General features: G+C 44.1%; 2 protein-coding genes across 2 annotated transcripts in view; both read left to right on the top strand.

Annotated features, from left to right (window-relative positions):
* Positions 1 to 1,539: 1,539 nt before the first annotated feature.
* Positions 1,540 to 14,241, top strand: part of LOC125171739 (eukaryotic translation initiation factor 4E type 2-like) — a 28,574-nt gene continuing 15,872 nt past the window's right edge. The window contains 2 exon segments of the mRNA XM_047868878.1: positions 1,540 to 1,600; positions 5,124 to 5,219. Coding sequence (XP_047724834.1) covers positions 1,540 to 1,600; positions 5,124 to 5,219 — 157 coding nt within the window.
* JAK1 (Janus kinase 1) overlaps positions 1,839 to 14,241 on the top strand; it is a 254,071-nt gene continuing 241,668 nt past the window's right edge. The window contains exons 1-3 of the mRNA XM_047872103.1: positions 1,839 to 1,962; positions 2,354 to 2,450; positions 6,764 to 6,855. The gene's annotated coding sequence lies outside the window, so the exon portion shown is untranslated. The remainder of the gene's footprint in view (positions 1,963 to 2,353; positions 2,451 to 6,763; positions 6,856 to 14,241) is intronic.

A 14,241-nucleotide genomic window follows, 5' to 3' on the forward strand; every position in this document is an offset into this window, starting at 1 on the left:
GTGAATACGATCAGTGTAAGACGAATCCACCTTGCTGCACGCAACTGTCTTAAAACAATGCTCCCTGGCCCTGAAAAACCACTTACTAAAAATTTCTTACAAAATAAATCAAGCCATGACGAATGATCCGTCCCTACATAACTACCCCCCCCCCCCCTTGGAACACCACGTAAGGGTGTGTCCGGCTTTGGGGAGAGAAAAGGGGGTTGAGAAAGGAAGGATTCCAAGGAATATTAAATTCTGTCTGGCGTTGCCACGCGGTTGTCATAAACAACAGCATCGAGACAAACTATCTTAAAACTCAGGAAATCCAGTAGCCTTTAAACTTTATTATTTCCTCCGTTTATGCTGAGACTTCCCAGAACGTAACCCAGAACCTTACACCCGCCTGGGAGCGAGGGCGCGAGCTCCAGGGTGGAAGACCAAGTGGAGGCGGCCAGAAGGGACCAAGCTGACAGCTTCGCGGAGCGTTTGCAGCGACTGTGGGACCACGACGCGCTTCGCCACAGCTAGAGGGTGCGACCTGGACCCACGGGGTCACTGGGCTCCCTAGATGGGAGGATGCTCCCAGTCCGCTGCGGGAGCCTCCCTTCTAGGACCAGAAGAGAGAAGGGCGCGCGTGTGCACGCGCGTACACACACACGCACGCGCGCGCGCACACACACACACACACACACACACACACACACACACACACACACGTATCTTTCCCCAGGAGTTGCGTCTCGTCTCCCTTTTGTTTTTCTCCCTTCCCGGTCATGAGACCCGGAAGTTTTTTTTTTTTTTAAACCTGTCTCTCTCCCTTTTCCAAACCCTCCCCCCCCCATCTATCACATGGCAGAGATAGAATAAAAACAGAAAAATGGCGACGGTCACGTTGTGGCGAGCCTTGCTGCGTCATTAGATAATCCTCATGCAAATAGCGGGAAGAACAAAGGAAGGGGGGGCCCAGGACCCCCGGGGGCGCAGGTGGGCGTGGGGGGCGGCGGGCCGGGCGCGGGGGCGGCCGGGCGCGCGCGGGACCGGGCGCCGGCGGGCCGCAAGCGACCGCGCGGGGCTCCGTGCCGCCGAGGGTCTGCGTCCGTGTGCGCGCCCGTGCGCCGCGGCGGAGCGCCGGCCGCTGCGCTCCTGGCGCGGTGTGGCGGCGCGCCGGAGCCGGCCGGGGACGCGGGAAGCGGCGGGGGCGACGAGAGCCGTTCCTGTGAAGCTGGCCGCGGCGCGCGCGCACACGCACACGCAGCCGCGGGGCTCGGCCGGCTAGGCGCCCGCGCGGGGGGCGGGCCGAGGGCGGGCCGGGTGGCGGCGGGGGCCGAGGGCGCGCCGCTGCCCGGCGCTGGGCGCCTGCCTTCAGCCGCCTCCCTGGACCGCAAGCAGTTCGCCGCCGCGGGGTAGGCAGCGGGCGCTAGGGCGGTGGCACGGGGCGGGCCTGGGCTCCGCACTCCCTCCCGGACTTCGAGCGTGTGTTGCCCGGCTGGGTTTGTTGTTGTTGAGGCGTGTGTGTTTTTCTTGCGGGGTTGTGGGGGGGGGGGGGCCTCGCCCATGGGCATTTCCGCGGTTGTCCTCCGGCCCTCGCTGGGGTGCGTGGAGCGGCGCAGGTCGGGTGAGGGCGCGGGTGGCCCCCGACGCCCCGCTCCGGCCCCTCGGAGGGGAGCGGCGCGGCGCGGAGGGGCGGGGCGGGGTGCGTGTGTAAATGTTGCGCACTCGCTTTTCCCCCACCCCCGCCTTCTTCTAGGGTGCTGGCGTGGGTTCCTCGCCGTCCGGCGGCGACTGTAAATAGAGCCTGGATGTTGTTTACATGAAGGATCCGGCGGGAGGAGTCTGCGAGGAGGAGGCGGAGGAGGAGGGAGGGAGGAGAGAGGAAGAACGGAGTCCCCGCGGCGGCGGCGGTCCGGGGTGAGGGGGAGCCCCGCGCGGCGTCCAGGGACCGGACGCTACCACGAGGCCGGGACGCTGGACCCTAGGGTAGGAGGGAGAATGGACGCGAGGCGGGGAGGGGGATGTCTGTCAGTGTGGCATTTTTAGCTTGCAACCTGCCACGCAGATTCTCCCGGGCTGGAGGGGAGGGGGTGTGCAGGGAGGGCGAGGAAGCCTCGATTTCTCGGTACGTTCTTTCTCCCATCTCCAGTCTTTTCCCGCTTCTCTCCGGGTTCACCTGTTTATTTTCATCAACCAGAGAGTGCAGTTTTTTAAGTAGGCATGGGAGGGTGTTTCTTTTATTAGAAACATTATTGGGGGGGGGGTGCGTTGTTGTAATTTCTGCCGGTCCTGTTCGGTTTTCAAGAAGGGGGAAGGGACTTGGAGATCGCCTGCTCCTGGCCGCAACTGAACCCACGGCTTCTCCCTGCCTTCCCAGGCCAAGGAATCTTTTCCCTCACTCAGCTACCCGCATGCCAGCTGCCACCTTTTTGGAGAAGGACCACACCTGTGCTTATTCTCGCTTTGGAGGAGAGGTGAGCTGAAAAACCAGAGAATCCCGTGTTCCCCAGAGTTCTTAGCTAATCCCCCATCCCAGGATTGACCAGAAAGTGCTTCTTTCACCTGCTGATTGCACTGGGCACATCCGTCTCCCTACCCAGGCAAGTTGTGGTTTACAGATGTGTTGAGATTTTCTCTTCCCTCTGGACCTGCACCCCACTAGCCAACTGCTGGCTTTAAAGATGGAGAGAGATGACCTCCTTCGGTCAGTGCTGTTATTTGTTCCGCACCAGGTAGTGTAATGGAATTGTCTGCTCTCTCCTCACAGCCCCTTTTTTTCTTTCCCTAAGAGCTTAGCCCAGAATCCGGCCTAAAGCAGCCTGTCTCTGGCTCCCTTTCCCTGGGCCCCACCCTGGCCCCTCTTGGTTCTTCAGAGCCAAACACGCCTCCCAAGCAGAAGACACACCCAGTCCCAAACCCAACCATTCCAAAAGGGAGGAGAAAGCAGCGGCAGAGAAGGGACCCAAGGGTCTCCTTTCAGTCTTGAATATCCCCACCAGCATTTTCCTCTCCAATCCTCCTAGATTTATAATAATCCGTTGATTCTTCTCACCAGCTGTCTCTCCTACCCTTCCTGCCCGTAGTCCGGTGGTGGGTCCTTGGGAAGGTAGGGATGAAGAGTGGAGAAGCAGGTGGTCACCATTATTCCCCAGCATGAGGCATTTTCCTTCTCAATCTTCGTTTTTGAGTAAAACATGTAAATATGTTTGCATGCTTATTTGAACTTGTTTTCTTGCTGGCTAAATAATAATTGGGACTCACAAGGAAGGGAAGGGAAAGGAAAGAGATGAGAAATGAACATCCCCCCCCCCCCTCCGCCACCAGGTTCTATCATATGAGCAGCCCCGAGCTGCTGAAGACCCTTCTGTAAAAGTCAACAGTTTCTCTTTCATGACATCACCACCTAAGCCCTTCCAACTTTAGCTTCAGAACAGGAAGAAGGCTCAAAATAGAACTATCTTAGGAATCCAGCTCCTTTAGAAGATCAACTTTTAAATCAGCTGCAGGAGCAACACTGAACTTTGACATAGGGAGGGAACTGTAGTATTTGTAATTGGTTCCTTTGGGGAAGAGTGGAGGGGATACTTACCATGCGTATTAAAAAAAAACTTTTCTCAAGATAATTTGGATACCTAGACCAATGAATGATTAATAGGCTGGTTCGAGATTCTTTTACTGAATTATTCATATGTTTCGGTGTGTCAACAATAACAAGTACTTTTAAGAATGAATTAAAGTGGGGCTCCTAGAGTGTTCTCTAAAAGTCTGCTAGAGATCAAGGAGACTGTGGAGGCAGGCTAGGAGGGAGCATTTGAGGAAGATGAAGGATGTGAGGGTGTGTGCAGTGACAGCTGTCATGAGAGGCTCATCATAAACAATGACTAACTTTTGCGGGGGACAAACATCCTTGACAAAGAAGTAACCATGTCAGGATTTTCCACCTTTACCTTGGAACTGAACTTCATATCTCTGAATGTCAGTGTCTCCATTCTTTTCCTGAATTGAGATGTGCCTTTCTCTCTGAGCGAAAAGTATTGTTCAGTCTCTGGGAAGGGCTGCTTGATAAGTGATCATCACTGAAGTATTGACAATTTAAGGATGAGTAGTGGGGCAGAGAATACTTGGCATTAAGTTGAGCATCTAGTGGGTGTCGTAGAAGGACTTGCTAGTTGGAGAGGTAACGTCTTCTAATCTAGTTCATGTTTTAAAAAATCGAGGCGTCAGACAGGGTTGCCTGTAACTGCATTAATACAGTAGCCACTAGCTCCATATCCCTGTCAAGCACCTGCAGTCTGGCTGTGATAATGAACTGAATTTCAAATTCCAGTAAATTCTTAAAGTTGATACTTGATTCAGTTATTGGAAAATATGTTTGGAAACAACTTGTGCATATGCATCACCTTTTTAAACTGTAAAACATGAAATCTAAGTGTAGATTAAGTACTTCTGATGAAAATTTAGTGTTTAAATTGAGATGTGACGTAAGTATAAATTACATTCTCATTTTCAAAAACTTCCTACAAAGAAAGTAAAATAGCCATGGATAATTTTTACGTTGATTACATGTTCAAATGATACTATTTTGGATATTTCATTTAGAAATACATTGTTAAAGCTAATTTAACCTGTTTAAAAATTTTTTTTAAATATGGTTACTAAAATATTTAAAAATACATAATATGGTTTGCATTTTACTTTTCCTGGACAATACTGGCTTATAACATTGCTCCTTTTGGTCCATGGATTAATTTCAGAAGAGATGACTGAATGAAATCTCTACTTCCCCTTGCTGTTTTCCGTGTGGAAATTTGGGGACCCCAATAGTCAATTATTTTAGTACATAAGACCTAATAGTGAATGCTTTGCAGATTTCCATGTGGGAGGCATGCCCTACTCAGGAAGGTCAATACAAGCATGCAGGGAACCAGAAAGGCTAGTGGGAGTGTCATGGTGAAATTTAGATACCACACATCTGGCTCTAGGTGCTGTTTTAAAAGATGCCTGTGCATACCAAACTCTATCAGAGAACAGTAAGTGACACAGTAACAATTGTGACACCTGGTGGCATTTTAGTGATACCACTCATTTGTTTTCTCTTACTCCTTCATTTACTTTCTCTCCTCCACCCCCTCATCCCCCCATCCTAGCTCCACTGGTGGTAATTGGGCCCACAAGACTGCTGACCCCTTATGTCCGAAAAAAGTATAATGATGACCTAGATGGAGATAGTGCTGTCTTTGGTGGTTGGTTTTGTCTAATGAGATTCGCTAATGGCACTGGAAGGAACTTAGGAGCCATTTAAATAACAATCCCCTCCTCTTACAGATGACAGAAAGTCATGTACCTTGCTTAAGATCATACAGATAGAAGCTGGAATTAAACATACACTTTCGTTGATAATCTATTTAGAGAATCCTTAGGAAGTGATGAGTTTCAGTTAATCAAATACCTGTTGAGCTTGCACTTTGTGGAAAGTAGTGATTAGTGTCTTGAAGTGACATGACGAAAACAATCTCTGACCTTAGGAACAATACTGCTGATTGGAAGAAATAATTATAAGCCGTGCCAAATTAAATTACAGTACAGGCATGCCTTATTTTATGGTGCTTCAAAGATACTGTGGTTTTTACAAATTGAAGGTTTGTGGCAATCTTGTGTTGGGCAAGTCCGTTGGCACCGTTTTTCCAACAGCGTTTGCTCACTTTGTGTCTCTTATGTCACGTTTTGGTAATTCTCACAATTTTTCCTTATTATATCTGTTATGGTGATTAGTGAATATGACTTGCAGAAAGCTCAGACGATAGTCATTTTTTGGCAAAGTGATTTATTTTTTTAATTTTTGAGAGAAAGAGAGAGACAGAGCATGAGTGGGGGAGAGGCAGAGAGAGGGAGACACAGAATCTGAAGCTGGCTCCAGGCTCTGAGTTCTCAGCACAGAGCCTGACATGGGGCTTGAACCCACAAGCCGTGAGATCATGACCTGAGCCAAAGTCAGACGCTTAACTGACTGAACCACACAGGTGCCCCATTTTTTTGGCAAAGTACTTTTTAATTAAAGTATGTACATGGTTTCTTTAGACATAATGCCATCACACACTTTATAGGCTACTGCGTAGCATAAACATAACCTTTCTGGGGGTGCCTGGGTGGCTCAGTTGGTTCAGTGACCAACTTCGGCTCAGGTCATGATCTCGCGGTTTGTGAGTTCGAGTCCTGTGTTGGGCTCTGTGCTGACAGCTCAGAGCCTGGAGCCTACTTCAGATTCTATGTCTCCCCCTCTCTCTACCCCTCCCCTGCTCATGCTCTGTGTCTCTCTGTCTCTCAATAATAAATAAATGTTACAAATTTTTTTAAAAAAAACATAACCTGGGGCGCCTGGGTGGCGCAGTCGGTTAAGCGTCCGACTTCAGCCAGGTCACGATCTTGCGGTCTGTGAGTTCGAGCCCCGCGTCGGGCTCTGGGCTGATGGCTCAGAGCCTGGAGCCTGTTTCCGATTCTGTGTCTCCCTCTCTCTCTGCCCCTCCCCCGTTCATGCTCTGTCTCTCTCTGTCCCAAAAATAAATAAACGTTGAAAAATAAAATTTTAAAAAAACATAACCTTTTTGTGTACTGGGAAACCAAAAAATTCTTTTGACTCCTTTTGTTGGCGATACGTTAGTGCGGTGGTCTAGAACTGGACGTGTAATGCCTCCAAGGTGTGCCCCTATAAGAAATAGTGTTTAATATTAATAATGAGTGCAGTACCACTGTGGCATATGTTACAAGTAGAAATGTGTTTATTTTACAGATGCAGGACTAAAAGCTCTGAGAATGGTGGACTCTGCAGAAAAGAGGAGTTTAATTGTGTTTCTGGAACGGCTCAGCGTTCTAGAACTTGAGGTCAGTGAAAGTCTTTGGTATTGCCCCTGTTAGCTGCCCTTCAGGGAATTTCAAAATCTAAGACCTGGCATTTTTACATGGCAGTGCTGTAATAATGAGGAAGTCATAGATTAATTAGGGACAGGGTGTTTAGAGATGGTTAGCTTAGGTAGATCATTTTGAATAGTTACTTTAAAAAGATTTAATACAGAGGTGAAATCAGAATAAAACGGACTTGTGAGCGGACTCTAAAATCTAAACTCTGGGGAGAAAAATGGAATCTAGAGCAAAATCAGAAAGCAAAATAACTGGAATAGACAGTTGGACTAAAAGTGTGTATGTGGAGTGTGTGTGTTACGAGGAAAAGGTTAATGATAGAATTTATGGGATAATCCATTTATTTGTAAATTTTTAGTCTCCTGTAGCTTTTTTGGACTAAAATCCCCGTTAAAATAAATAAGAAAGCATGTTCTTTCTTTCTCTGTGTTATTGTGTACATACTTCTTTGATAGGTCTTTTCCTTGAGATGGATCTCTTGGGGTTATGTGGTAGGAGAGGACTTGGAGGTCAGTGCTGGAAGTGGGTAAAACATGACACGCCCTTTATAATGCCTCCCAGTTAATGCTTCTCTGTGAGAATCAGGGTGGACATTGCACAGGGCAGTGGTCCTTGACTTCTCTTTGCCTTTTTAGCCAGTTTCTTTTCTCCTTAAAAAAAAAAAAAATATCTGTAATTCCCTCACTCTAGGTCTCCTAACAATCTCTAGCAGAAGTTAGTTTTTAAAAAGTGTTGATACAGCAGAGCTTTGCAGTGATATGCACGTGTACATTCCTGTACTTCTAACAAAGCAGTAATTGATATTTGAACATTTTTTGTTGACAGTAAATTTTTATAACATCACAGTTGGGTCAGATATGCACACTTTATAACATTGAATTGGATTTCGGTTTTCAAATTGGAAAAAAAGTCACACTTTAGTAAAAGCCTGGTGGATTTATTAAACAATCTTATTTAAACTATTGTGTTTGAAGTGTTTTGTAAATACTTTGCATTGTCAGCAGCTTATTTTATGGTGCCTCCAGTTATTTACTCAGATATTTAAAGGTTTAAAATCATATTTTCATTTTTGGTCTACAGGTAAGAGAGATGTGACATGTTCTTTGTGTGTTCATTTATACTCCCCAAGATTGATTGATTGATTTTGTTTATTTATTTTGAGAGAGAGTCTGAGTGGGGTAAGGGCAGTGAGAGAGAAGAGGGAGAGAATCCCATGCAGGCTCTGCACTGCCAGCTGCAGACCCGATTCAGGGCTTGAACTCACAAACGGTGAGATCGTGACCTGGGACTGAAACCAATAGTCAGATGGTTAACTGACTGAACCTCCCAGCCGCCCCAGTACTCTGCAATATTTAAAAGCAAGTTCTTTACTATACCAGTTTGCCACAAGTACTTAATTTATTGATAATATTTGGTGCATGCATCATGAAGAAATTGTTCTCAGTTTGCATCATTTTTATCATAGAACTTTAAAATCAATTTGATCTCGGTAGGAAACATCACTATTTTGTTTCTTCTCTTACTTTGCAGTATAGTTTGGTATGTAGCATGAGTACCTGCAGTCACTTGTTTTAATATTAAAACGGTTCCATTTTTGTAAGAAAAATCTCTTGAGAAAGAAATGTTTCAGATTTGATTTTTTAAAATGGACATTTATAAAGAATAATTTCCAAGAAGAAATAAGACTTTGCACCTCTGAAGTTTATTTATCAGTATTTATAAAATACAATAACCCATATTTTTCTTCCTTGAAACTGCTTTAGAATTATTCTGAGAGCATTAGTGTAAGTAACCACTCACAGTATAATGACAATTTGCTTTTTATCACTTGGTCTGTGAGGTGTTGTTTTTTTTGTTTGTGTGTGTGTGTGTTTTATTTTTTGATCCCAGTTTAGACAAATAAAGTGAGAGAAAAATAAGAAAATATCTTTTATGTAATGTGCCAGAAATGTTTAGTTATGTGGATTTTGGTCATGGCTAAATAAAGTGAATTTCAGCTTTGCAGTACAGTATGAACTAAGTTCATCTTGGCGTACTTCACATTTAGATGTTCAGTTACATTAATACTGAACCTTGTGTAGAACAGTCTATTCACCACTAAGTATATCAAGGCTGCTTATTTGTTCCCATAACTTGTCCACCCTTCAGTGTCTCAGAGTAAGTACTCCTCTTTTCCGGACTGACAGAACTTGTATCCAGGAAATGTTAGGTGGTAATCTTTTTATCCTCTTTGACAGATCAGCTATCTAAAATTTTATTCTCAAGTAATCACAATATCTTTGTTCATGTAACAGATGTTTATAATTTGGGTGAAAATGTGCAGCTATTTCCAGGAACCTAAGGTTACGAGATCCAACTTTTTTTTTTAAGCTTCGTTGCCCTCTCGTGTTTCAACTCTGTATTACATCACTTGGCTAAAACCTAGGCATTGTGACCTCCTTGAGTTTTAGATATTTAGAGAATGTTTTAATTTGTGTGAAGGTGGATTATTTCATTGGATGCTACTTTTCTGAAGATAAGGTCAGTTTCATAGTGCATAAAGTCACTGTACTCCTGTTTTCTGCTTCTCATCTAAAGAATTGACTCATAACATCTGTCTTATTTGAAGTACAGTGCTAATATCTAATTTGCATATAATGAATCATTGAAACTGAGAAAATGCCTAATTGAAAACATAATTATTTTTCAAATATCTGTCGAGTTCCACTCATATTGAAATAACTTGAGATCTTATGACTGACATGGAAAAAAACCGAGTGAATCATAGTTTTAATAAGTTGACAATCTAAAGCCTGAATTCCAACTTCAGAATCTTTTTGTACTTTTTATTAAAAGTAAGAATCATCCCTCAAATGACTTCATGGTACAGCTCAAAGGTACAGATAATTTCAAAGCAAGTGATCTGTGTGTATGTTGATTTTTTTTTTTTTTTAATGCATTCCAGAGGTTGTCAGTGGTTCTTGCACCGCCATAACGGTAGAATTGACGTTAACTGTAGTGGAAAACACCCTGCAGGTGTGCTAAGTACATAATTGTCATCAGTGTCATCAATTTGAGTACGTCCTTGGAACTGAGAGTAAGAATAATCAAAGTCATTTTTTTTCTTTTTTGCTAACGTGCATTTCTCCTTAAAGCATAAAATCTCCACTAATTTCTGCTTCGTGATCTGAGATACTGAGAAAACTAAAACTCTGAAGCCAAAATTAAATGTTTTCAGAAATCCCTTTGTGTAAATTGTGTATCCAGTTGATGAGTTGAATGGCCGGGTTGGAGTAGAGAAAAAAAAAACCCTGGGCTTGATCATTGGACATGGATTTGAGCCCAAGTTTATCATAACTTAGGGCATGATCTCAGGTAAATCACCTAACCGCTCAGGTTTTTATTTTTTATCTGTAAAATGGGCTAATGATATGTAATCTATTTCTAAAACCTTTTGTGATAATGAATAATTCATGGACAGCCCCATGTGAGTTGTTGTGAAAACCAAATGAGAATGCACATAGGAAATTATTAAATGTAAGACACATGAGAAGTATTATGGCTATGTTTGTGAGCACTTTGAGGACAAGGAGCATTTGCTGAACATCTAGAAGAGATCTTGGAACAGAGTAGTTCCTCACTAAGTATTTATTACATGGGTGATTGAGGTCAGGGAGATAGAGTTGGTGAATCTATGCATGGAAGAGATAACACTGAAACAGCTGGGAAGCTTACTGCATATTTGATGTATTGTCAGAGTTGAGAGCTTAATCACATGGTTGCTCATCATTAATATGCATTCATCTTGTGTTCATCTTTCATTCTAATATGATTCAACTGGGCCTTTTACTATTTCAGTCTCACCACTTGCTGGGCCATGACCCTACTCTTTCTTTTGCTTCCCCACATCTCAAACCAGAAGGGGATCTTTTAGTTCTTCACTTCACGGGAGCCTTCGGAGGAAGTCGTGCAGCCACCCAGAAAGGATGGTGCTGGCCGACACCGTGACTGACAGGCTGCCCTGGCTCAGTTATCACAGTGCTGATGCTGTCCATTCTAAAGGTACAGTACTGTGATAACTGAAGGATGGCAGCCATCTTGCCTTCCATCAAAGGAGTCCCGTCGTGCCCAGGAAGGAAGACAGAAGATGAAACAGGCACATAAAACAGTGGCAGGGGACCTGGAAACCTGCTTACCCTATTCTTATATTGTACGTCTCCTGGAAAATAGGGTATGTTATTCCTTCTGTCTTTGCCTTGTTTTGTAACATGGTGGGGATAAGTCAGAGTTGGGTAGTTGCTTCCATGGCAGGATGAAGACTGTTACACTGAGTGGACATGTATTAAGACCTTTGGAACTTTTAAGATGCTGTTACTAGATGAATGCTTAGTGTGAATTAGTATTTCTGAAGTGGTATTCAGAGAAATTTTTGCCTTTTTTTTTTTTTTTTGCGATTTTATTTTCAAGTAATCTCTACGCCTAGCATCAGGCTTGAACTCACAACCCTGAGATCAGGTCGCTTGCTCCACCCACTGAGCCAGCTAGGTGCTCCCCCTACCCTGCCTTTTTTTTTTTTTCATTGCAAAAAGGTATTTTTATTAAAGCACAAAGACCAGACCCGTGGGCAGGAAGAGCTGCACTGGAATTGTGAGGAGCAATTGATTTGCTATTTTTATAAACATAAGAGGTAATCTAATTAGAATAGCTAGATACTTGGCAATATTGGGTATTCATAATGAAATTCAACTTAAAACAGGGAGAGGAAAGCCCTACATGTTGAACAACATTGTTATATATATTTTTAAGTTTATTTGTTTGAGAGCACAAGTAGGGGAGGGGCAGAGAGAGAGAGGAAGAGAGAGAATCCCAAGCAGGCTCCATGCTGTCAGCGCAGAGCCCAATGGACGGCTTGATCCCACAAATCCTGACATGGTAATCAAGAAGTCGGATGCTTAATCTTGTTACTCCTGAACAACACTGATATTATTGCATGAATAAAACTATATCTTTGTGCTTAAGGAATGGGTAGGGACACATTCTGTTTCTTTCAGGAATAATTTAGAATTTAGTTCTAATTCAAAAACCGTTTGCTAAGTGTCTATGTTATTGTTGCTGTCACCTTTACGTGAAAATGTAATTTTATTTCTATCAAGAATTGAGGACGACTCTGCAGTGACATCTAAAACAAATTGATTTCAGGGATATAAGGCTATGAATACCAACCCAGCATCAGGATTGCATAAAACACTAAGACATTTAACAGAGCATGCATCTTTAGCCTGCATCCTACACTGAAGAGTGCTGTTTGGGATGGGGATCTTAGAGAACCCAGGGTTTCCTACATCCTTCAAGACCCTTTCAGAAGCTATACACGTGGATCAGCAGCAGACAAGAGTCAAAGTGCGTGACTTTATTATGTGTTAGATCATAGTCTGCTGCAGGGCTCAGGTAATTTCATACAGCTCAGGTTCAGTCCATTAAACAGAGACCTCTTAACCTCTTCTGAGGTTCATGTCTGTATCTGGGAATCTGACCATCCTGTGGACAGTTGACTGGTGGAGGAACCCAAAGCAGTGACCCACTCATACTCTTGGGCAAAGAGATGACTGAGCCTGCTGAGGTCAGGGTGTGCGTCCCACAGGGCGAGAGGAGCGAGGGACGGAAGAGCTGTGTGTCACCTTTTAGTATATGGAGACCTTACCGGCTGATCAGCACAGCCCAGTTAATCTCTTGGGCCAAATGTATTTCAAGTCCTTAAAAAGGGGAACTGAAAAAAAAAAAGGGGGAACTGGAGTGCGAGTAGAGAGGCAAAGCCTTGCGTCCCCATCCAGAGAGGTTCAGTTTCACCCTTCATTGCATGGTCCTCAGATGTTCCTGGTCATTGCATTCCTTTGCTGGTTCACACAGTTCTCTTTAACCCCTCTTCCCTCCCAAAAGGGGACCAACCATTCCTAGGGTAACCCCTTGTACTCTACCTGCTTGGCCCTGAATTTTTTTCTCCACAGCATTGACCACATTATGGCCCAGTACCTCCACATGTCATTATACATTCAGAATTTCTCTATAAACTGCATGTTAGACTATGTTTTTGATGAATTATAGGGAATGATGGCTCTGCCCAAACGTGTATTACACTATCAGTCCTAAAATTCCTTGGAGTTTCCTGCTTCCTTAAACAGGGAATTTCTGACAAACCTTGGAAGAACTTCTAATAAAGGAAAGTTTTGGGATTGGTGAATTCTCAAATAACTTGAAACATTCCTAATTTTTAGTGTTATAGCAGGTGGAAAAAAGTGCCTCAGGGAGCGACGTGTTGTGCAATCATTGGCCTTGGTGGGGATTTCACCACCTTCTTTGATCTTCCTGTTTTCCTGTTACTAGTTTTATAAAAATTCAGGTTTTATACTTACCGGGCTCTGATGCCAGGATCCACACCCGTGCCTGTGGGATGCTGCAGAGCTGAGTTTTGGGTGTAGTTTGGACTGACCTCGGCACTTCTACAGATGGAGCTGTACTGGGTCCTGTTTCCTGTCAACAGGAAAGCCTCAGGCTTGGTCTGTGGCAAGAGCTCTGGAAGGCTTGCCTAGGCCTGGAGGCCTTTGGCGTCTTCAAGTCAGTTCATAGATGTAAGGTGTTCCAACAGGTTAAGTGAGGTGTGATGCAAGAAAATCTGATGGGGTTTTTCCACTGCCTTGATTAAAATCCACACAATGTGTTCGATTGGTGTATTTGTTGCGTTCCTCATTTAGGTATGTAAGAATGGAATTAAACATAGAAATACCCTATGATTGAGCAGTTTCAATCCATTTCTGGTTATATACCCCAATGATGGGGTTCAGACAGCTATTTGTACACCCAAGTTCACAGCAGCATTTACTCACAATAGCCCAAAAGTAGAAGCAGTGATGGATGAATGGATAAAGAGAGGGGTGTATATGTACCATGGAATATTACTCAGCCTTAAAAATAGTGAAAATTCAGACACATACTACAAAAGTTGGTGGATCCTGATGATAGCTAAGTGAAATGAGCTAGACACAAAAGAATAACTATTGTATGATTCCTTTGAGATGAGTCTCCTATAGTAGTCAAGTTCCTAATGCCAGAAAATGGAAAATTGTTGCCCAGGCCTGGGGGGGAAGGAATTCATGTTTAATGGGTACAGAGTTATTAAGGAAGATGAAAAAATTGTGGGGATGGATGGTGATGGCTGCACAACAGTGTGAACGTATTTCATGCCACAGAACTGCGCACTTCAAGAGGGTTAAAGTGGTAAATTTTATGTCTGTTCTATCACCAAAATGGGAGGCATTTCAGGGTAAAAACACTGTTGCGGTCAATAATAGTGAGTTGATCGCTTCCTTAGTCTTC

Source organism: Prionailurus viverrinus, chromosome C1, assembly GCF_022837055.1.
Source record: "Prionailurus viverrinus isolate Anna chromosome C1, UM_Priviv_1.0, whole genome shotgun sequence".
NCBI lineage: Eukaryota > Metazoa > Chordata > Mammalia > Carnivora > Felidae > Prionailurus > Prionailurus viverrinus.